Here is a 22,652-nt window from a genome sequence, read left to right on the forward strand (position 1 = left end):
TTTTGCATCCCAATGTTTTTCCCTTAAACATCGCTTGAAAGCTGTGCTGCCTTGCTCCTTGTATCCATCAGCTTCCCAGTTTCACTGTCTTTATGCGAATGTACCCCAATTTTTATCTACAGGTGCCCCTATTTCATTATCAGTCTTTACGTTGAATGTACCCTAACTCTTACCGATACTGTAGTTCTTTTCTTTATTCTCTTGTTTTAAATGTACCCTGTTTTGAAATGTTCTTTGTATCGCTCCCAAGCGACTGTTCTGGTTCCATGTAAACCGGTGTGATCTGTATCCTATACAGGAACATCGGTATATAAGAATTTTAAATAAATAAATAAATAAATAAACAGGGCATATAATTAAGAATCAACTATTAACATATTATGTTACATGTTATGTTACAATAAAAATAAGGGGAAAATTGGCATATAATACTTCTAGTTAGATTCATAGGATCTGTTACAAAAGAGGGAGTTATGGAGGCGCTAGGGATAAACGAGATGGGGTTGCGAAGGTTGATGAAGGGGTCAAGGGCAAGGTAGAGAGTGGCAAAATGGATAGCAGAGGAGAGGGTGTGCCGTTAGGTGTATGCTTGCTTGAAGACCCAAGTTTTCAGGCTCTGTTTGAATTTTTTCGGACATGATTCTTGACGTAGGGAGGATGGAAGCTTGTTCCATAGTGTGGGCCCATCTAAGGAGAAGGCCCGGTCTTTGGTGGAGCAAAGCTTAGTGAGTTTAGGTGATGGAATATGTAGTGTTGCTGTCTGGTGGGTCTGTTTGTGTTATGAAATGTGAGATGTTCTTTAAACCAGCGCATGTTTTGGTTGTGAAGAGCTTTGTGGATGAGAGTGAGGGATTTGTAAGTGATTCTTGAGGTAACAGGTAACCAATGCAGGTGTTTGAGGACAGGGGTGATGTGGTCGTTTTTGTGGGTGTTAGTGAGGATCCTGGCAGCTGCATTTTGGAGTAATTGAAGTGGTTGGATCGTACTTTGGGGTAAGCCCAAGAGCATAGTATTACAGTAATCAATTTTCGATAGGATGAAGGCTTGGAGTATGGTGTGAAAGTCACTGAGGTATAGTAGGGGTTTAAGTTTTTTTAAGGTGTGCAATTTGAAGTAACAGTCTTTAAGTGTGGTGTTAATTAATATTTTGAAGTTAAAGTGGTTATCAATTGTAATGCCGAGACTGCACATGTGTTGGGGGAGGGTAGTGCTGGAGGGGGGTGCGTTGACTTATGGTAGTGGTGGGTAAATGCTGTGGGGTGAGATAAAGAGGAGCTCTGTTTTGGCAGTGTTGAGCGAGAGGAAATTGTTTGATAGGAGGGTATTAATGACCGAGCGAGTGGATTTCCAGGTTCCAGGGTCATTAAATTTGATCACCCTCATATCTCTCTCCTGTTTAGTGGTCACCTCACCTCTCCAGCAGTACTCTTCATTCTAGTTCAGGACTGCACTAACTTGGTTTATCCAGTCTACATGCAACAACTCCAATCCAAAAACAGCAGAGAGTGCAGTAATTCTGACTCTACAGTTGATGTCAATTGGTAAACAACTTAGAATCCACATTCTTTATATAATAACATGATTGCAACCATTTCTCCAACATCCCTTTCTTCTGTAAAGCCTGGAGTTCAATTTCCAGCACACATAATTTATCTCCACTGAGGTTCTCCTCAGTACTTGCACTCTCGTCCTTATCCACAGGGACCTCCAGACAGGCCTGCATTTGTCAATAGGCACTCTAGGCCTGTGCCTAGGGCAGCAGAAATCCAGGGCGCAGCAGGCTGGCTGAAGATTTGCTGCCTTTCAGCGGTGCTGAATCTCACTCAGCAGAGAGCAGCCCTCTCCTTCCTGATCCAGTCTCTCCCTTCCATGCAGCGTGCAGGGAACAGGAAAGCCTGTAGCAGACAGAGCAAAGGGGGATCACTTTGGGAAGATTAGGAGGGGCTGAGTAGAAATCACTGGAGGGTGAGAAGAAAAGCTGGGGGATAAGAGGAGGATCGACGGGAGGTGGAGGGCATATGCCTGGGTGTAAGAGAGAGGGGAACAAGGATAGAGGGGCAGTCATGTGTGTGAGACAGAATGGGTTGTGCCAAGTGTGTGTGTGTGTGTGTGTGTGTGTGTGTGTGTGTGTGTGCATGTCATATTGGGTAGGATGTTAGAGAGGGGATGCAAGGAGGAGCAGGACTAGGGATACCTCCCTTTCTCTCCCCACAAAATGCAATTCAAATCCTCCCTCCCTTGATCTTGAATTCTATCCACCAGATCCTGGAACCTCTTTTCCTTCCTTCCTTACTACCTCTCACTTCTCCCCAAATGCTGGAACCCACTCTTCAACCCTTCTACTCCCTCCTCCACTTCCTTAATCCAAGCGTTTCTCTCTCTCTTCCCCCCCCTCTTCCCCATCTCCCATCCTCTCCATCCCTAGTCCTCTTTCCTTCTCACTCTCCTCCCCTTTTCGTATCACTCCATTCCAGATTCTCCTCCCTTCCTCTCCTGAGGTCTCCTCTCTGTTCTGAAACTTAAGATCACTTTTCTTGACCCAATAAAAATAAAATAAATTATACTATTAATTATAGTATAAGACTATTTCTATAATTTAATGTAAAAGATGGAAATTGTTGTCAATTTGCTTCAGGATTTTTGCCACAGGATCTACTTCTGAGTTGTCACAGAAAACTAAGGGACTGCGCCTTAGATCTTCTGCTCCCTGTTGTCAAGCTTCAGGGGTCGAACAGAAGGGGGGAGGGGGGAGGGTGACAGCACCAACAGTGCCTAGAGGGGGCAGAATCCTAAATCTGTCATTGCCTCCAGGCTGGAGAGTCCAACACGAGGATCCCCATTTACTTCCCTAAGAACTTCCAAACAGCTTAACCAGGGAGCTCGGTAAAGCTGGGTAAGCTCCTAAACTCGCATCTGTTTAATGAGGCCTTCTCAAGCAACAAGGTAGCACTATTCCTCCCCTCTTTTTACTTTGCAAATTGTCCGGCACATTGCTTTTGTTGTACTGATTTTTATTTGTGTTTTTAATTATTTGTTCTTATGACATTATATATGTTTCATGTCCCTTGTCCCAGACTATGTGGAGGCGGGGAGTAACAAATACATTTCAATAAATAAAATACGGACAAATCGCAGACTGCTCCACTTCAAACAGCTGTTGCCTTGCTCCAACTCAGCACTCCAGAGCCCAGGGTTCTTCTGCACTCCTCAGCAGGCTGCTTCCAGCTCCACACTTCTAAGATAGATGCTTTTGGAGCATGCCCAGATCACAACCAGACTGGTCCATTCACCATCTCAACAAAGGGTTTTCTGGAATATACCACAACACAACGTGCAGGGGCTGCATTCTTTACGTAATATGGACACAAAGCAATAGTTTTATAAGGCAGCTCTCAAAATGAATGATCTATAGCTTATCTTTTGCAGAAAATGTGTTTGTTGGATACTGTAAACTAGATAGCACAATTGTAATTTCACAAGGGTTGCTTTCCTTTTTCAATCATGCTGGTGTATTCTGTTTTCAGTTTGGATAACGCCTTTCTTCAGCAAACTGTACTCAACGGATGCTACAACAAAGAAAGAAAATACACAATCAGTTACAACAGAATAATGTGTACTAAATACATTCTTAACCTAGTTAATCATGCCTAATAAAATCTCCTTCTTCCATTGTTTTTCCCAAGGATATCAAATGAGCATTCGCCGAAACTTCAGATTCGGAGCCACAGTTACTTGAGGGCAGTGAGTGAAGTTTCAATCAATAGGAGTATGGACAGTCTGGACCCCACAGCACTGCTTACATCTCCTAAATTCCGCTCTAGGAATGAGAGCTATATGAGAGCCATGAGCACTATCAGTCAGGTAAGTGATATGCATGCCTGGCAAAATGGCCAAATCACTAATCCTCTAAATCCTGATTGATTCCCCCTGCATGTTAAAAACTAGGAAAAAGCTGCTCTCTCAAACAATGAAATGAGGCACATTTCACAGGATCTTATCTGCAGCAAAAAAAATCTTAAAACAATGTGCATTTTGCAAAGCTGATTGAAATGAGGGAACCATTGCTTCCTTGCCTAAGAGAGGATCTAAGAGATAGAGGAAAGAAGGTGGGGGTCCTAATGCACAAAAGTGAGAACAAGGAGGAGGCAGGCAACTGCAGACCTGTGACTTAAACCTCAGTAGTGGGCAAAACGATGGAGACAATTCTAAAGAAAATGATACAACATGGTTTCACCAAAGGAAGTCCCTGACAGACCAGCTTGATCAAGTTATTTAATGAAGTGATAAAAATAGCAGATCAGGGAGATAAGAAATATATTGTTAAGCTGACTGGTTGGGTAAGTGTGGGCGAGCACATACACATGCACATGGATGTGGGGCCCTCCCACCGTTTGCTTGGATCACGGTGGCACAGTAGGGTTTCTGACGGAAAGGGATGGAATGTTCTGGGGACCCTGCTGCCTTTCCCAGGCATATACACGAGAAGAGGCCCCACTACCAGAGCCCCTGCAATCCCATCTGTCTGTCTTGTCTATCAGATGATAGGGAGGTTAAAAGAAGAGAAAGAAATGTCATGCTGCTCTAGACAGGTTGGAGGATACACAATGCACCCATATAATCCTCTAAAAAGCCACTATAGATAAAGAATTGTATTTAATTCTCCTGCTGGATGGTAAATGATGCTCGGTGCAGGAAGTGGATTCTCATTCAACAGAACAGGTAAATCAAGACAAATTACTGCATTCCCTCCAACATGAATATAAAAATGTGTGCTTTTTTCCACTTTCCTATCTCTTCATACAGATTGATCTTTTTTTACATAAAATGTTTCTTCACAGGTAAGTTTCTATCTGTTCCTCTTTCTCTTTTTTTCTATTTAAGCCTGCATTCTCTAGGAACTCTAACACCTTGCATTTCTTTTCTTACTGTTGCGATTCTGCCTGTGGCTAAGGCCACAAGCAGCCTCTTACCTCCCTCTGTCCCGCAGCCCAGAGGCCACCGTTGTGCCGGTGCGGCAGGAGCCGTGCTGGGGCTCTCCCTCGCAGCAGGAGGCCGCCGCCGAAGCCCTCTTCACTACGGCAGGGAACTGCAGACTTCAACCGGCTCTTCCGCGGCACGGAGCCGCTGCCCACGCCTTCTTTGGCAGGCCTGAAGGCCTGCTCCTTGGTGGCAGGGCGCCACCCTTGCTGCTCCTTCTCCAGCGGTAGGATGCTGTTGCTCCCATGTCAGGCCTATTCGAGGCCTGTTTCAGCTCCTCCTCTCTTCAGCGTCTGCAGGGCCGCTGTCCAGGGTCCTGCAGTCCTCCTCTTCCTGCTTCCTTAGGCGCGGGGCCGCACCTCCTCTCTGGCTTTAAAAGGCCAGTGAGACAGAGGCCCTCCTGGCCCCACCTGATGATATCACATTGGATCCACCTCTTCAACCCTACAAAAGGGCTCTGCCATCATTCTAAGATTGCCTTCACAAGGAGCTAGTTCTCCTAGGAGCTGGTCTTCTAGGACTTCCTGCATTCTTTGCTCCTGCTTGGCGTTTTCTTCATATTCTTCGTGGGATCCTTCGTTGTCATATGTCCTGGTCTCTGCTGATGTCCGTCTGTCCTGATGTCTCCATCGTCCCAGTCCTGATGTTCCTTGGTCCAGTCTTGATGTCTTGATGTCCATCCTGTCTAGATGTCCAAGGCTTCACTTAATCCATTCTAGCGTGGTCCGTGACCACCCCCGCCAGGGTGTGTAGGGCGCTGGTGGGTCTTCTCCATCGTCAAAGTTGAGGATCTCCATTTCCTGTCTGTCACCTCCTGGGTCTGGAGTCTTCTGGACATCCACTTCATCCATCCCGGCTGCTCTTTACCAAGTGTCCGGAGAGTCCGTCCCGGATATCCCGGATCCTCGCCTTGGAGGCTCATCTAATCTCTCCTCTGATGCTCTGGACTCCGGCTATGCCTAGCTTCTGGCAGGCAGTGCTCCAGTGGATAGCCTGAGGGCTGATCTGGCTACTGCAGCCTCCTCCCCGGCTGTGAGAGTGCCTTTCTGGAGTCTTCTTCATCCTGAGTTTTATCCTGGTTTTAACTCGTCTCATCCTCACTTCGTCTGAGTCTGATCTTTGTTTGAGTCTGATCTTCATCTGAGACTGATCCTCATTTGCATCCTTTTCACCAGCATCCACGTTCAAGTCCTCAACCACCTTTGCCTCATGTCCAGCCTGCTGCCTCTGCAGTTACCCAGCAGCAGGTCCGAAAGGGCTTGGAATGGTCGGAGGACTACTCAGAAGCCAACCTTGAATGGTTGGTCTCACCAAGGTGTGCAGGTCAGTAGGGGCCTGGTCTCCACTCCATCCCAGACGAGGACCCTTCTTGCCGCAAAGGCACACACTCCTTGTCCTGCACTGGGAGGCGCTCCCTAGCGCTCCTTTCCATTGCATTGGAACACTTACAGGTTCAAACATAGCTAAATTATACACATAAAATATAACACTTACTACCCAGATTTGCTAGAAGCAAGCAACAGCATCAAATAAGTTAAATGCTTAAACTCACAACTATATTTATACAAACTGTTTGAATGGTTGTGGTGCACAATTCTTTCCTGTGAAAAATCTCTCTTTCACTTTGTGTTCCAGATCCTCTGATTCCCTCTCCAGTCGAGGCAAGCATGGTGTAATAATGGTTTCCCAAATATTTTTGAAGTCTTATAATCAACAGAGCTCTGGTATATAAAACTCGATAAATAAATAAATAAGTATTCTGATCGGGATAATTTTGTGACCCTGCTCACAATTACTGAGCCCCTTAGCATGTGGTCTCCCAGTGCTCTGCAGGCTGGTCCCACGATGCAGCCTTTTTCATTCCCTCTTCAGCACATCACTCAAGCTTCTCTTAGTCATAACATAATTCAAAAAGAGAAACTATCTTCCACCGCCTGGTGTGTGGGTGGCTCATTGGTCAAGACATCTAATATGCAACTGAGAATCTTTCAATTTGAAAAAAAAATAAAATCACATGTGTCTCTATTGTAGATTTTTTTTTGTTGCAGCTGGTCATACTTGTAACAGACACTACCGTTCCATTAACAATACTTCCTCGGTAACTCCTGTTTCAGATAGTCAGTATAAAGTAGTAATTAGGAGAGGCACCATTCAAACACAGCCCCTCCCTTTGTGGTGTCTGGCATGGCCGTGGCCCTGAAAGGCTTTATAATAGCTTTCTCTCAGTCTTTTATGTTTTTTGGAGAGTTAGGAAGGGGTGAGGAGCATAAACTGTTTTGTAATTTTTTTTCAGGCTCAGTAAGAGGAAGCAGGCTAACCCAGCCTGGAGATCCTGACCAGGGTCGGGAGGGTTTTTTCCATCCAGTCTACTAAGAGCTGGTTAGAACATCCCTCTGGGTTGTTTTTGGATTTTAAGATTTTTCGTGGTAGGAGCCTTGTGATAGCCTGCACACTCCCTGGACTGAAGGAATGGGGAACCCTGTTTCTGGGGCTGTGCAGGTTAGGGAAGACCTGCCCTCCAAATCCTCAAGGAGGTCCGAGGCGACAGTGATCTGCTGCAAAGAGGAACTCTGGTGCTAAATCTTGTTTAAGAGGGGAAAGGACATTATGCTAAAAGATTAAGGAGGAAGATTGTTTTTGACTGCCCCTTCCTTCCTGCATTGGAGTAGGGAAAGTCACCTGCATCCAGGGATCTAGAGGAGAGACTGAACTAAGAACAAATAAAAGAGATCCTGAAGATCTGCTAATTGTGAGTAAAAGAATTACATAGACCCATCCGGAGTCTTCACCCCCTGGGGGAGAGAGATTTGAGCTCTCTGTGCAGAGACAGTAACTTTATATTTTTGCCAGTTCGGAAGGGGTATCCTGCCCATCTAAGAGATACTCTGCCCACCTGGGGACTCTATTTTTCCAAGCCCTGGAGGGTAGACGTTTCCCTGGTTCTGCTGCCAGAGATTCTTGCACAGATTGAAGAAAGAGATTGAAAAAGTAGAAGACTTTGCGGTGCTGTGGATTAAACTGTTGTGCCATACTTCATCAAATTTCAACAGTAAAGACTCTTTTTTGACATTAACTCAGTGGCTCTGGTGGTTTTATAGGGCACAATCAGCACACATAGTGAAAGAAAAGTGCCCCTCTCCCAGGGACGAGAACAAACACATAAAGGGTCACCCTTAGCACTCAGGGTATTGGAAGTAATCTTCTCCCCCCCACCCCCCACCCCCCACACACACACAACAAAAACCCAGGCCCTGAAAATAAGAGATTGTGTAAAAGCTGCTAAGGTTCCAGCCCTGAAGAGTCAAACAAATTCTTTTATGGCCCCAGCAGTCCACACCCAGGGACGGGGTTATATAAAGTTAAACATTGTACTCTCTCTTTTACTCACCAGTACGCAGATTTTTCAGCATTTGGAAATCTCATATCATATACACAATGCGGATTCACACGCACTTTCCAGTCCTTTGAGTAAATCTGGCTTATCCACACCGCAGTCAAATCCTTTTTCAGCTATTTAGACAGCCACAGTATAATTGCTCTTAGAAATCTAAGGTTTTATTCCTTCTGCACCTCCTTTAGGCTCCTCTGTCTCAGGAAATCTACTTCCCTGATACACCTTCTCTTCCCAAGATCTCACTCACACAAGGTTAAAACTGTTTCTCCCTGTAATTTCTTGCTCCATCACAGGCTTGGCAGACTTATCTTGCATGTTGCCCCTTTTTACAGCCTGTTTACTCTGCTTTATGCTTACAGATATCTTTATCTTTAACAGATCCAATACAGGGCACACTTTCCCCAGCACATGTAACCTTTCTCACACACTCGCTTGTTGCTTTATCTCCTGCACGCAAACATTCTCAGCATTCCTCCGTATTTACCAGATTTCTTTCTCAGCTAGTCTCAGAAATTTCTCTTTCCATTCTCTCCTGTGACCAAAGCTTAGTCTCTCCTTTTGCCTGCACACATCAAAACACCGCATGCTTTTTCTTTGGGCTCTGATAGCCTTTCTTTTCTCAGGCACAAGCTGATAGCGTGCCTCTTAAATCCTTCCCTGCAGAAACTCCAAGCTGCTGCTTTTCTCATAGCCTTATATGTTATGCAAAGTAAAACTTAGCTTCATTTCTCATGGGGCTGTTAGGGAGCGGCTACTGCTGGTGTTCCTCTGCAGCCTCGTGAAAAAACTACAGCTGCTGAATAATTGCCTGGGATCTGCTATAATTTTTGGTGTTTTCTCTTAAAAATACGGTTCATATCCACTGACTTCCATATCTAGATAGCCTGTCTGATCCCTACCAAGAACCCTTCAGAATACTAAGAATAGTTCATTTGCATGGGGAGGAAACTTAGTAATAGTGGGGTAGATTTTTAAAAAGCGCGCCTTCGCGTACTTTTGTTGGCGCATCAGGCGCCAACAAAAGTATGCTGGATTTTAGCAGATACGCGCTTAGCCGCGCGTATCTGCTAAAATCCTGGATCGGCGCGCGCAAGGCTGCCGATTTCGTGTAGCCGGTGCGCGCCGAGCCGCGCAGCCTGCCGCCGTTCCCTCCGAGGCCGCTCCGAAATCGGAGCGGCCTCGGAGGGAACTCGCTTTCGCCCTCCCCTCACCTTCCCCTCCTTTCCTCTATCTAACCCACCCCCCCGGCCCTATCTAAACCCCCCCCTACCTTTGTCGGGGAATTTACGCCTCCCAGAGGGAGAAGTAAATCCCCGTGCGCCAGCGGGCCGCTAGCATGCCGAGACGCGACCTGGGGGCGGTTCCGGAGGGCGCGGCCACGCCCCCGGGCCCGTCCCCGAAACGCCGCGTCCCGCCCCCAAAGCGCCACGCCGATCGACCCCGCCCCCGACACGCCCCCCTCGAAAAACCCCGGGACTTACGCGAGTCCCGGGGCTCTGCGCGCGCCAGTAGGCCTATGGAACATAGGCGCACTGGCGCGCAAGGCCCTGCTCGCGTAAATCCGGGCGGATTTACGCGAGCAGGGCTTTTAAAATCCACCCCAGTGTGGGTAAGTACGTAGTTTCCCCCCATTGAAAGAGTGTGCAAGGTATGTTCCTCTGATATAAATTCTCTGACCAGCAGATTGGACTGTGGATTTTCTGTTTCCTTTTGCAGAGGCAGCATGTCATGGCTCTCCTCTAATTTTTCTGTTGTTTAAGTCGCCTCCACGGAGACTTTTATTTTGGATGTGGGAGTTTCTTTCCGCCATCCATATCCTTTTACATTTTTATGATGACTTATTTGAGTTCTGAGTACCCATTAATCGCTGCCCTCACATCAAATGGAGAGGTTGCTTCAGTGAGAAGGAACCTGTGGATCATCTGTGTCCAGAGGAGGGATGACTTTCAGCCATCCAGAGGAGAAGGGGGAGAAAGGATTTGGGATGGAACCCAGTAAGGCCCATGAATATCTATTGGAAATTTTGGAGAAGAGGAACAACGGCAATATCGCTCTGATACTAAAAAGGAGAAGAGAAGAATAAGTAGTGTCATTCAGGTACTGTGAGGAGATTAAGGAGTGAGAGAAGACAGCAAGGAGAGGTAGGAGGTAAATGACTATGTAGAATGGATTTCATCCCTAATATTTCACTTGTTGTTATTATTATTATTATTATTATTACAATTCACATAGTCCTCCATTTTACCAAAGACTATTCATGGCGGATTACAACCTATTTAAAACAATCAATACGATCACCAATTAATATACAAGTTACTTATTAAAGGCTTCCTCAAATAACAAACTCTTCAAAACTTTGTGAAGCATTTATAATCAGAAGTCAAACGAAGATTATCAGAGAGGATATTCCATAAAAATGGAGCAACCAAAGAGAAAGCACAGGAACTCTTTCTTACATTGCGAGTGAAGCATTAAACTTGTCCTTTGACAATAAGATGGGAGAACCATCAAATTAAGGACTGAATTAATTGGCTTTATCACCTTAAACTTTAAACAAGATGTTGACAAATCACAGATTTATTTGGAAGTATTTTTAACACTGAAAAGTGAACTAAAACTAGTGTAAAGAACATTTTCATCAGTTCACAACATCTCAATAAAAGTAATGTTGGAAACAAAAAATGTCAGCTTCCAGTGTGCTTTTTATTGCCTAGTGACTTTAACACTCCGTAGTGCTGTTATCATAAGTGCTGTATACAAGAACTGTGAACTGGGACTTAAGTGTTTGCAATGCTAAAGGGCTTGAAGTTATTTTCCCCTGCTCAGGGAATCCTGGTAAATAACATATTGGACTTAGAAGGAAAGTATACCATCAGTGACTGTATTTGAGATATGGCCTCTAGAACCACTATCTGGATTCAACCAGCCCAATTAAGGAGTGGACTGGGAGGGAACTATTGCATTTCCCAGCCGTGGTAGGCCCGCAGCTGGCTCAACTCACCTCCGATGCCCAGGTCCCAGACTGGCCCACCTTCCCTGGCAACGGTGGGCAGCCGCCTCCGCCCTCATACTTGCCTGTGCTCCCAGGCCCCTCTGGTGTCCCTGCGGTCTCCTCCGGTCCTGGACAGGCCTCCCCACATACGTCGCAGGGAGAAGCCACCATCTCCTAGTTTTTGGCCTGTCTGCCTTAGGCTCGCGCACACGCTCGTGCACCTTCCCTGACTTTAAAGGGACCGCGGCGGGAAAGCCTCCTGTGGCCCCGGATGATGACACCATTCAGCCTCCGTATATAAGGCGGTCCCCGCCATTCTGACTTTGCCTTGGCAACAGGTCTCCACGCTTCCTGTTGTGTGCTTCATTGCTGTTTGTTCCAGTTCCTGTTCCTTGCTCCAATACCTGTTCCAGCTTCCTGCTTCTTCTATCCTTCAGATGGATCTCCCTGGTTTTGACCCTTGCTCGAACCTGACCTTGTCTTCAGCCGCTTGCCCTGACTCCTGCTTGAAGCTGACCTTGTTTCCAGCTGCCCAGATCCTTGCTTGGACGTGGCCTCGACTTAGCCTTTGCCTACTCACAGTTCGGACTTAACCCTGTTCTTAACCATACTTCCTGCTTCAGTCTGTCCGGACTTTGGAACTCGGCCTGGTCTTCAGTTCTGCCTATTTTGCAGTCTAGACTTGCCTCTGCTCCAGTCAGTTGACCTTGCATCTTGCCTTGCCACTCCTTCCTAGCACCCCGCCTTGGGCACCTACTCCTGGATCAACCATGCAGAGGCCCACCTAAGTCCAGCCAGCCCCGGTACCCAAGGGCTCAACCTGCGGGGAATGAGGGCTGGTATTGGCAAAGCTCCAGTTGGCCTCCACTTCCCGTTTGGCCTTGCCTCCCGATGGTGGGGGCTTCCCCCATAGGTAGCACCAACACTACCTTGGGCCAAGGGTCCACCTCTGCAACAGGAACTTCCCTACCCCCCTACCTAACCTGCCTCCCTCTTCCCCTCTCCCCTCTCCTCCTCAACCCCTAATCCCTTCCTATCTACTTACTTTTTTTTGTTTCATTATTTACTGCTCCTCTGGAGGAGAAGTAATCTGTGCATGCCAGTCAGCTGATGGTGCAGGCCTCCCCAGGACAGCGTAGACTGGTGCTGTCCCAGCCCCCCACCCCGCCCCCCCCGTCCATCCCCTTTGGAGAGGCCCGGCACATGTGCGTACCAGGATTTACATGCATAGCAGGGACCATTTTAAAATGCTTGCGGTCCGCGCAAGGCCTGACCAAGCATGTAAGCCCTGGTTTTTATGCGTGCAGGCCTTTGAAAATCCAGGCTTAAGGCTTTTGACACTATTCCACATAGGAAGCTAATAGAGAAATTATTTGGTATAAGAGTAGAACAGAAAGTTGTGGGTTTGGAAGTGGTTGAGCAACAGAATTAGAAATGTGATTTGGCCGAACCTTTTGGTTCGGCCTTCATTATCGGCAAACCCCCACCATCCCAACCCCCTCCCCAAAACTTGCCGAAAGTCCCTGTTGGTCCAGCGGGGTCCTGGGAGCGATCTCCCCCTCTCGGGCCATCGACTGCCAGTAATCAAAATGGCACCAGTGGTTCTTTGCCCTTACCATGTGACAGGGCTACCGCTGCCATTGATCGGCCCCTGTCACATGGTAGGAGCAATGGATGGCCTGCGCATAAAGAGAAAGAGCCAGTGATGGTGGCTAGGAAAGGTAGGCCTGGCAGAAGAGACATCTCTTTACCTAAGAGCAGAATGTCAGTATGTCTGTGCCTAGTGCGGTCTCTGTTGGGAGAGATTTCCCGAGTCTGGGGATAGGTTTGAGCCAGCCTGGAGTCTCTGGGTGCAGGCAGTTAAAGTAGTGCCTCTTTTTCAGGTTGGAAATTGCAAGAGGGTTTATAGGCACACAGGCAATCTTTAAGATAGGTTGGATCCTAGTCATTCAGTCACTTGAAGGCAATGCAGAGGGCTTTACATTGAGCGCAGTAAGGGATTAGTAGCCAATGTAGGCTTTGGAGGCTTAGGCTAATGTCTCTGTAGCTGCCATCAGAAGATAGCATCCAATCTGCAGTGTTCTGTACTCCCATCTGACTAACAGTATTTAAATTCAGACTGTAATCAGAGCTCACAGTTTGTGACAGGGGTGAAGCAAGAACTGATTTTTTTTTTGGGGGGGGTAGGTCCAAGGTTAACATGGGTGAGCATTGTGGCCAGACTCCCCCCCCCCCCCCACACTCACACACACCCTGCCTGCCTCCATCTTACCTCCTCGCCCTTACCACATCCTATGTGGGTCTTCACAGTACTGGCTACAAAACCCTTTCAATTTCTGTCAACACTCTATCTCCTGTGTCTTCCTGACCTATCACTACTGTTTCTCACTCTCCCTCCGTAGATACTTTATAGTAATGTTACTCTGTCAGGCTGCTGATCAGGTATTACGTAAATAGGCTTCCACAGCAGCTCAGGCATTCTTGAACTTTGAAATGGCTGAGAGATAAAGGAAGATAAATAATTATTTGACAAAGGTAAAGAAAGAATTTTAGGTCCTCAAACTTGTACATGTCTGACCCAAAGGCAGTGGTTTTTCCCATTCAAGTTAGCCTCCTGAAAGGCACAGGGATCATGGATTGACGGTGATTCCAATACCGCCAGATGCTCTAACTCCTGCACTTTTAAGGGGCTGACTCAAATGAGACACGACTCTGATGCTGGCAGTGGGGGCCTGAGCCAAAAGTGAAAAGGCACAAGCCCCCCAAGGCCTACCCATAGCAATGCCTCTGGTTTGTGATATAAGTAAACATATTTCTTTTTATCAAACTGATGATATTATTTAAAATAAAAACTCAAATTAATGTAAAAGGGATTTATTTGTGTCTTTCCCTTGGGCCTATGTTTTAACAGCATGTTACAGTTAATGTGCTATGTACTAAGCACCTACATTGGAGAAAAAGATGTACTATTTAGTACACATGTGAGTGCTTTAAATTGTAATGCACCAGAATATGCTAAACATTTAAATAGCTGTACCAGGAGTTCAATTTAATGCACACTATTTGCAAGTGAAATTTAACTCCCATCTGGGACTGCCATAAACAACTAGCAAACAAATAAGGGGGTCATATAGATATTCTTACCTTAAAGCTGGATAGAGTAATGTAGTTTCCCTGTAAATCCATGAGAATATGCTGAAATAAAATCAATAACCAAAAAAAGAAACCAATAATGCTGTATCTTTTTATTGGACTAACTCTAGATATTTCTTGACTGCTTTTTGGGAATTACACTTCAAAACCAATATAGAAGGGGTTAACAGAGACATGGACTTTCTAATGCAATAAGTCATAATTTGGCTGTCTCTGTCACCTTCTGATCACTCTGCTTCCATCACCGTTCCTTCACAATGTAATCTGTCATTTGCTTCTACATCCAAACATGTCCTCTGCATTTACCTGCTCAGTTTCTTTGGACCAGATAAAGGAACGCTAATCAAGAAATATATTAGATTAATCCAATAAAAAGCTATCGCCTTAACCGTTTTTGTTTATTGACATTTATTTCTGTATCTTAAACCTGAATTTAATATGCAGATACTTTACCATGATACAGAATCATTAAGGTTACTCAATGACTTAGTCAATAGCTAGAAATAAGAAAATACTTAGTTACACTTAACCACAGCCCCCAGTTTCCTGCAGCAGAGCAACCCTATGGCAACCCTCACACGCCTCTAACATGGAGAGTGTGCATCTGGGAGCGGCCCCGCTGATCTGCGAACCTGAACCCCGGATATGCCTGAGCTCAAAGCCCGCGGCTAGGACCCCCGGCCCAGATCTTCCTCCGTGCCACCATGGCAGGCTTCTGCAGCAATGACAGGGATGATGTGGGACACATCCTGATGTGGGTACAAGATGACCTTCAGCAACTCAAACAGCAAGTGGTGCATTTCAACATCCAGGGAGAGGGAGAAAAGACCATGCTCTTGAAACTGCCATTCAGAGAACAGAACTGGGACTTAGGGGTAATGGGAAATAGTGACGATGGCGTGATCAGATTTGAGAAATCCCTGGAGAGAAAATAATAGCTCCCTCCCCCCACAAGTGAGCGAAGAAGACACTGACGCCAGGAGGCCTAGTCCCGCCCAACGATCACCCTTTGCCTGCCCACCATCTTCACCAAAGACCCAAATTCCTGGTGACAATGATGAGGGCACTTCCGTCACAGGGCACGCGCCTTTGGCGCGCATGAAGGAGCACAATAAAGGAGTTTGCCGCTTTGTGCACCCCTTCTTGCATGTGATGCAATGCCTGGCCGCGGCAACCCCCGACCAGGCCCCCCTACCTCCTGTGGTCACACAGCACTGTGGCCCCCTCGCCAAGGCAGGCCGTGCACGGTCAGCCGTGTGGTTCCTCCTGCATCCTCCCTTCAGCCAGTGTCAGGGCCTCCCTTGATGTGCGTGCGTGGGGGAGGCCCCACCTCTTAAAGGAGCCACGGCGTGAAAACCAGCTCGGCCCCGGAAGATGACGTCCTGCCTACTGGGGTAGTTAAACCCCCACAGCTGATTCTGGAGATTGCCTTTGCAACAGGTCTTCTCTGTTGCAGCTTGGCTGCCTTGCCTTTGGATTCCTGCCTTGCCTTACCTCACCAGCTCTACCTCCCGGAGACAAGTTTCATTGGGGGCAATCCCTCGGTGGTCATCACCGCTCGCTCCAGCTCAAAGGTCCACAACCATAACAGTGTGCCTGAAATGCTTGCTTGCACCCTTCCTCTACATCAACAAGCATACAGTACTAGCCTGCATCTTCCTCCAGAAGTGCTAGCCTGCACCTTCATATACCTCAACGAGTCTGTAGTATTCTCTACTACAACAACCTTCCCATCAACAAGCCTGTAGTACTCTCTACTACAACAACCTTTCCCTTGACAGTAACCAATCCAACCATGGAGCAAGTAAACTTCATTGAATCCTTACTAGGACAAGGCATTTATGGTGAATTAAGAAAGCAAACACAACCAAAAAAGGAATTCAAGACAGTCCCTCCCCTTGATGAGTAATAACTCACATATAACCCCATCCTGCCTAATATTTACACTCTTATTATTGAATACTCAATCACTAACAAAAACAAAGTCCCACTAATAAATGATCTGCTAGAAAATCTAAATCCCGTTATCTTCTCTATTTCTAAAACCTGGCTAAATGACAAAGACAATGTATTTATAAATCAAATTGATCATCCCAACTATGATATTTTTCATTTCCCCAGACCTAAACATAAAGGTGGAGGTCTACTATTAATCAGTAAAAAAGAACTTAATCTTAAACTGTACAAAGTACAGATTAACCCTCCCTACAAGGTGGCAATACTAAAATCACCACAACTCAACATAGGAATGGTCTATTGCTCCCCCCCCCCCCCCCCAACACTTCAAAAATACTCCTCACCTCTAATTGAATTATTCACTAAAGTGATTCTATCACCAGACTCTACAATAATAGTAGGAGACTTTAACCTACATGTAGATGGAACTCCAAGAACAATATGTGAAACCTTCTTAGATACTATGGAAACTCCACCCATAAAGCCAACTACAAGAACTATCTACTTCTCACAACATATTGCCCTGGTCTGATCAACTAGTAAAAGCTGAAATAACCCTCCTCAACACAAAGCAAAGTTAAATAATTATCATCAAACTTTCATCTTCAGAAAAAAGATAAAATTGGATACCCTTGAAGAAGCATTGAAAAATAAGCTAATTGAATTCAATCAAGCTAATACCTCCCTGTTTTCGTCTCCTTGGATAAAATCATCAATGATATTGCTAATAACCTAAGCTCAATACAGACAAAAACATTCTAAAATGAACTGAATACCTCTAAACAAAGGAAACATGGTACAGCAAAGCACTAAAACAAATTAAATAAACTCTGAGAAAATCTGAGAAACAAAGGCAGAAGCGCCCATCTGCAGAATCCCTAGGAAAATACAGATCCCTGCTAGCATAATGACGCGAATACATCAATAAAGCAAAAAAACGCTACTGGGCAAAACAAATTCACAGGGTAATATTAAATTCCAAACTACTCTTCAAAACCATCAAACACTTAATCAAGGACCCATCTTCCTACATCTCAAATACAAACAACTTTTCAAAAAACGCCTGCAATGAATATGCCACCTCCATGTTAGATAAAATAGATAGGTTAAAACCACAATTCCCCACTTGCTCACCAACAAAAGATACTGTAGAAGAACTGAGATACCCAATGGAATACATTCAATATAGTAACTAAACTCGAAATACATACATGAAGGAAATACGGCAAGAACTATCTCAGCTTAAACTAACACTAAACACAAATAAAACTGAAATTGTATGGCTAATTAGAAACCCGTCTATTGTTAAACTGCCTAGTTTAGACTTGGGTAACTTCTACATTACACCCTCAGAACAAGTACAAGACCTAGGAATAAAGATCAATAAGAACATCACTATGAATAAATACATAAATAAACTAATGAAAACTAGGGATGTGAATCATGTGCCCGATCGTCTTAACGATCAGGTTCGGCTGGAGGGAGAAAAAAATCTGATCGGTGGAGATGTGAATCGGAATGGGTTCCGATTCACATCGTTAATTTTTTTTTTAGTGACGCCCGATCCTTTAAAATTGACCCCTTACCTTCCCCCACCCTCCCGAACCTCCCCATCTTTAAAGATGGTGCTGGCCAGCCAGTGCTCCTACCATGTGACAGGGGCTGGCCAATGGCACGGATACCCTGTCACATGGTAAGGGCAAAGGGCCATCGGCGCCATCTTTATGAGTGGCAGCCGACAGCCCGAGAACGGGAGATCGCTCCCAGGACCACCACTGGACCACCAGGTAATTTTAAAATGTTTTGGGGGGATCGGGAGTGTGGGGGAAGCTAAGGGGTCATTTTTAAAGGGTCGGGTGGGTTGTTTTTTTTAATCGGGCCATCGGCGCCATTTTTGAGTGGCAGCCAAAATGGTGCTGATGGCCCGAGAGCGGGAGATCGGTCCCCGCGCTCCCACTGGACCACCAGGTAATCGTAAAAAGTTTTGGGGGGGTTCGGGAGGGTGGGGGAAGGTAAGGGATTAGTTTTATAGGGTCGGGGTGGGTTTAGGGGTTGTTTTGGTGTGCCGGTTTTCCCGCCCTCCCCCTAAATAACTCCCGTTAGTGGACACTAACGGGAGTAATGATTTTTCACGATAAATCGGGAAAATTTCTATTGTATCGCGCACTCTTAACGATTTTTGACGATTTAAAAAATATCGGACGATTTTTTTAAATCGTCAAAAAACGATTCACATCCCTAATGAAAACAGGATACTCCAAGCTGCGAATATTACATCAGTTAAAACCTGTACTAACAGTTCAAGACTTCTGAATTGTCTTACAAACACTAATATTCTCAAACATAGATTACTGTAACTCCCTATTATTCAGCCTACCTTCAGGTCAATTAAAACCATTGCAACTACTACAAAATACCTCAGCAAGACTCTTGTTAGGAGCAAGGAAATTCAACCACATCACCCCCACACTGATAGAGCTACTCTGGCTGCCAGTACAATCAAGAATCCATTATAAAGAACTAACAATAATTTTTAATATCATCAATGACAGAAACCCCAGCTTATTGGCAGTAACTCTCCAACCATACACACCACAACGAACTCTAAGATCACAAAACAAAGGACTATTAACAGTGCCTACAATGTGAAACAGCAGTGCAATGTATATTATGATTCACTTGCATTTTCTGATAGTCTATTTATTTATAAAAAATTGTATTTTTGTTTTCATCTTCCCTGTACACCTCAACAGCAAATTACAATAAAATACAATGTTCCTTCTGTTTGGGCCTGAGCAAGGTGGTATAAACTTCTGAAAGCTTGTCAAGAAATGTAAAATGTTAGTCCAATAAAAAGGTCTTACCTTATATTTTTGGGTGGTTGACATTTATTTTTGGTCATTCAATTGGACTAACATGGCAACCACACTCCTTTAACCAAGAGGACATTCTGTGGCAATTCTGTGGCACATTTGAATATTTTGATGGCAACCAATGAAACTTTGTTTTGCATAATGGAAATAAAATAGTTTTCTAGCCTTACTTTGTCTCTGAATAATTCATTTTTTTTCCTTATGGGAACTTTATGGGTGGAGAGAGTAAAGGGGGTGGAGAAAGTGAATAGCAGACCTCAGGGCTGGGAAAAGAGAGGAAGGATTGGGAATGGGGAAAAGAGAGGAGAGGAGGATAGGGTAGATGGGAAGAGAATGAGGGCAGATCGGGGATGGAGGCAATTCCTTAGGTACTAGCAAATTCAGTGGCAAAATTTGGACTTTGCAGGCCTTCCCATAGCCACAAAATCATAGGAGACCACTTAACCCTGAAAGTTACAGCAAATGAACATCAAAATTTGCAAATTCTCAGTATCAGAAGGTTTTGCTTACAGACGGTTAAAATAAGCTCATTCCTACGTCTCACATTTCTGGATCCAATGGAAGGAAATGGAATCATATTTGTGACATCTGTCGCTGATAGCTGGCCTCAGTTGCATTTGAAGCACATTATTTAAACTGTGCTGACTGTGAATATAAACTCCACATCTGTAGAGGCATCTGAGGAGAGAAGAGTCAGGTCAACCAAAAGTTATCACAGCCTCCAAAAGTGGCAAAGATGACACATTTATGCTTACTTGCAGTTTGCTCTGCAAAAGAGCTCAAGGTGCTTTGAGTATTTATCTTGCAATTTTCATACCTGTATACATTTTGATAAGTTTTCTTTTGTTGTGTAAATGAAAAGCCATGATTTCTGCAATTAATTGTGTGGATTTTATGAAATGTACCCCAAATCTTGTCACTGCATCTCAATTCTTATAGCTATCAGTAAACAGCAATATAAGCATTATTCAAAAATGATGTCCTACATAATCTTTCCAGACCATAAAGGTCCATTTCTCAGATGAAAGCATGACCTATCTTCTTTTTAAAGCTCTTACATCATCTCTGAATAATTTTTATCTTGGCTCAAGAAAAGATATCACATGCTGCAAAGACTCACCAATCTAGATATGTTTCATCATAAGAACATAAGAACATAAGAAAATGCCATACTGGGTCAGACCAAGGGTCCATCAAGCCCAGCATCCTGTTTCCAACAGTGGCCAATCCAGGCCATAAGAACCTGGCAAGTACCCAAAAACTAAGTCTATTCCATGTAACCATTACTAATGGCAGTGGCTATTCTCTAAGTGAACTTAATAGCAGGTAATGGACTTCTCCTCCAAGAACTTATCCAATCCTTTTTTAAACACAGCTATACTAACTGCACTAACCACATCTTCTGGCAACAAATTCCAGAGTTTAATTGTGCGTTGAGTAAAAAAGAACTTTCTCCGATTAGTTTTAAATGTGCCCCATGCTAACTTCATGGAGTGCCCCCTAGTCTTTCTACTATCCGAAAGAGTAAATAACCAATTCACATCTACCCGTTCTAGACCTCTCATGATTTTAAACACCTCTATCATATCCCTCCTCAGTTGTCTCTTCTCCAAGCTGAAAAGTCCTAACCTCTTTAGTCTTTCCTCATAGGGGAGTTGTTCCATTCCCCTTATCATTTGGTAGCCCTTCTCTGTACCTTCTCCACCGCAATTATATCTTTTTTGAGATGCGGCGACCAGAATTGTACACAGTATTCAAGGTGCGGTCTCACCATGGAGCGATACAGAGGCATTATGACATTTTCCGTTTTATTCACCATTCCTTTTCTAATAATTCCCAACATTCTGTTTGCTTTTTTGACTGCTGCAGCACACTGCACCGACGATTTCAATGTGTTATCCACTATGACACCTAGATCTCTTTCTTGGGTTGTAGCACCTAATATGGAACCCAACATTGTGTAATTATAGCATGGGTTATTTTTCCCTATATGCATCACCTTGCACTTATCCACATTAAATTTCATCTGCCATTTGGATGCCCAATTTTCCAGTCTCACAAGGTCTTCCTGCAATTTATCACAATCTGCTTGTGATTTAACTACTCTGAACAATTTTGTGTCATCTGCAAATTTGATTATCTCACTCGTCGTATTTCTTTCCAGATCATTTATAAATATATTGAACAGTAAGGGTCCCAATACAGATCCCTGAGGCACTCCACTGTCCACTCCCTTCCACTGAGAAAATTGCCCATTTAATCCTACTCTCTGTTTTCTGTCTTTTAGCCAGTTTGCAATCCACGAAAGGACATCACCACCTATCCCATGACTTTTTACTTTTCCTAGAAGCCTCTCATGAGGAACTTTGTCAAACACCTTCTGAAAATCCAAGTATACTATATCTACCGGTTCACCTTTATCCACATGTTTATTAACTCCTTCAAAAAAGTGAAGCAGATTTGTGAGGCAAGACTTGCCCTGGGTAAAGCCATGCTGACTTTGTTCCATTAAACCATGTCTTTCTATATGTTCTGTGATTTTGATGTTTAGAACACTTTCCCCTATTTTTCCTGGCACTGAAGTCAGGCTAACCAGTCTGTAGTTTCCCGGATCGCCCCTGGAGCCCTTTTTAAATATTGGGGTTACATTTGCTATCCTCCAGTCTTCAGGTACAATAGATGATTTTAATGATAAGTTACAAATTTTTACTAATAGGTCTGAAATTTCATTTTTTAGTTCCTTCAGAACTCTGGGGTGTATACCATCCAGTCCAGGTGATTTACTACTCTTCAGTTTGTCAATCAGGCCTACCACATCTTCTAGGTTCACCGTGATTTGATTCAGTCCATCTGAATCATTACCCATGAAAACCTTCTCCATTACGGGTACCTCCCCAACATCCTCTTCAGTAAACACCGAAGCAAAGAAATCATTTAATCTTTCCGCGATGGCCTTATCTTCTCTAAGTGCCCCTTTAACCCCTCGATCATCTAACGGTCCAACTGACTCCCTCACAGGCTTTCTGCTTCGGATATATTTTAAAAAGTTTTTACTGTGAGTTTTTGCCTCTACAGCCAACTTCTTTTCAAATTCTCTCTTAGCCTGTCTTATCAATGTCTTACATTTAACTTGCCAATGTTTATGCTTTATCCTATTTTTTTCTGTTGGATCCTTCTTCCAATTTTTGAATGAAGATCTTTTGGCTAAAATAGCTTCTTTCACCTCCCCTTTTAACCATGCCGGTAATCGATTTGCCTTCTTTCCACCTTTCTTAATGTGTGGAATACATCTGGACTGTGCTTCTAG

General features: G+C 44.5%; 1 protein-coding gene across 1 annotated transcript in view; it reads left to right on the forward strand.

Annotated features, from left to right (window-relative positions):
• Positions 1-22,652, forward strand: part of DLGAP1 (DLG associated protein 1) — a 437,388-nt gene that overhangs the window by 142,624 nt on the left and 272,112 nt on the right. Inside the window, 1 exon segment of the mRNA XM_029591059.1 lies at positions 3,684-3,861. Within this exon segment, the coding sequence (XP_029446919.1) occupies positions 3,684-3,861 (178 nt within the window).

This window comes from Rhinatrema bivittatum, chromosome 2 (assembly GCF_901001135.1).
Source record: "Rhinatrema bivittatum chromosome 2, aRhiBiv1.1, whole genome shotgun sequence".
Taxonomy (NCBI): Eukaryota; Metazoa; Chordata; class Amphibia; order Gymnophiona; family Rhinatrematidae; genus Rhinatrema; species Rhinatrema bivittatum.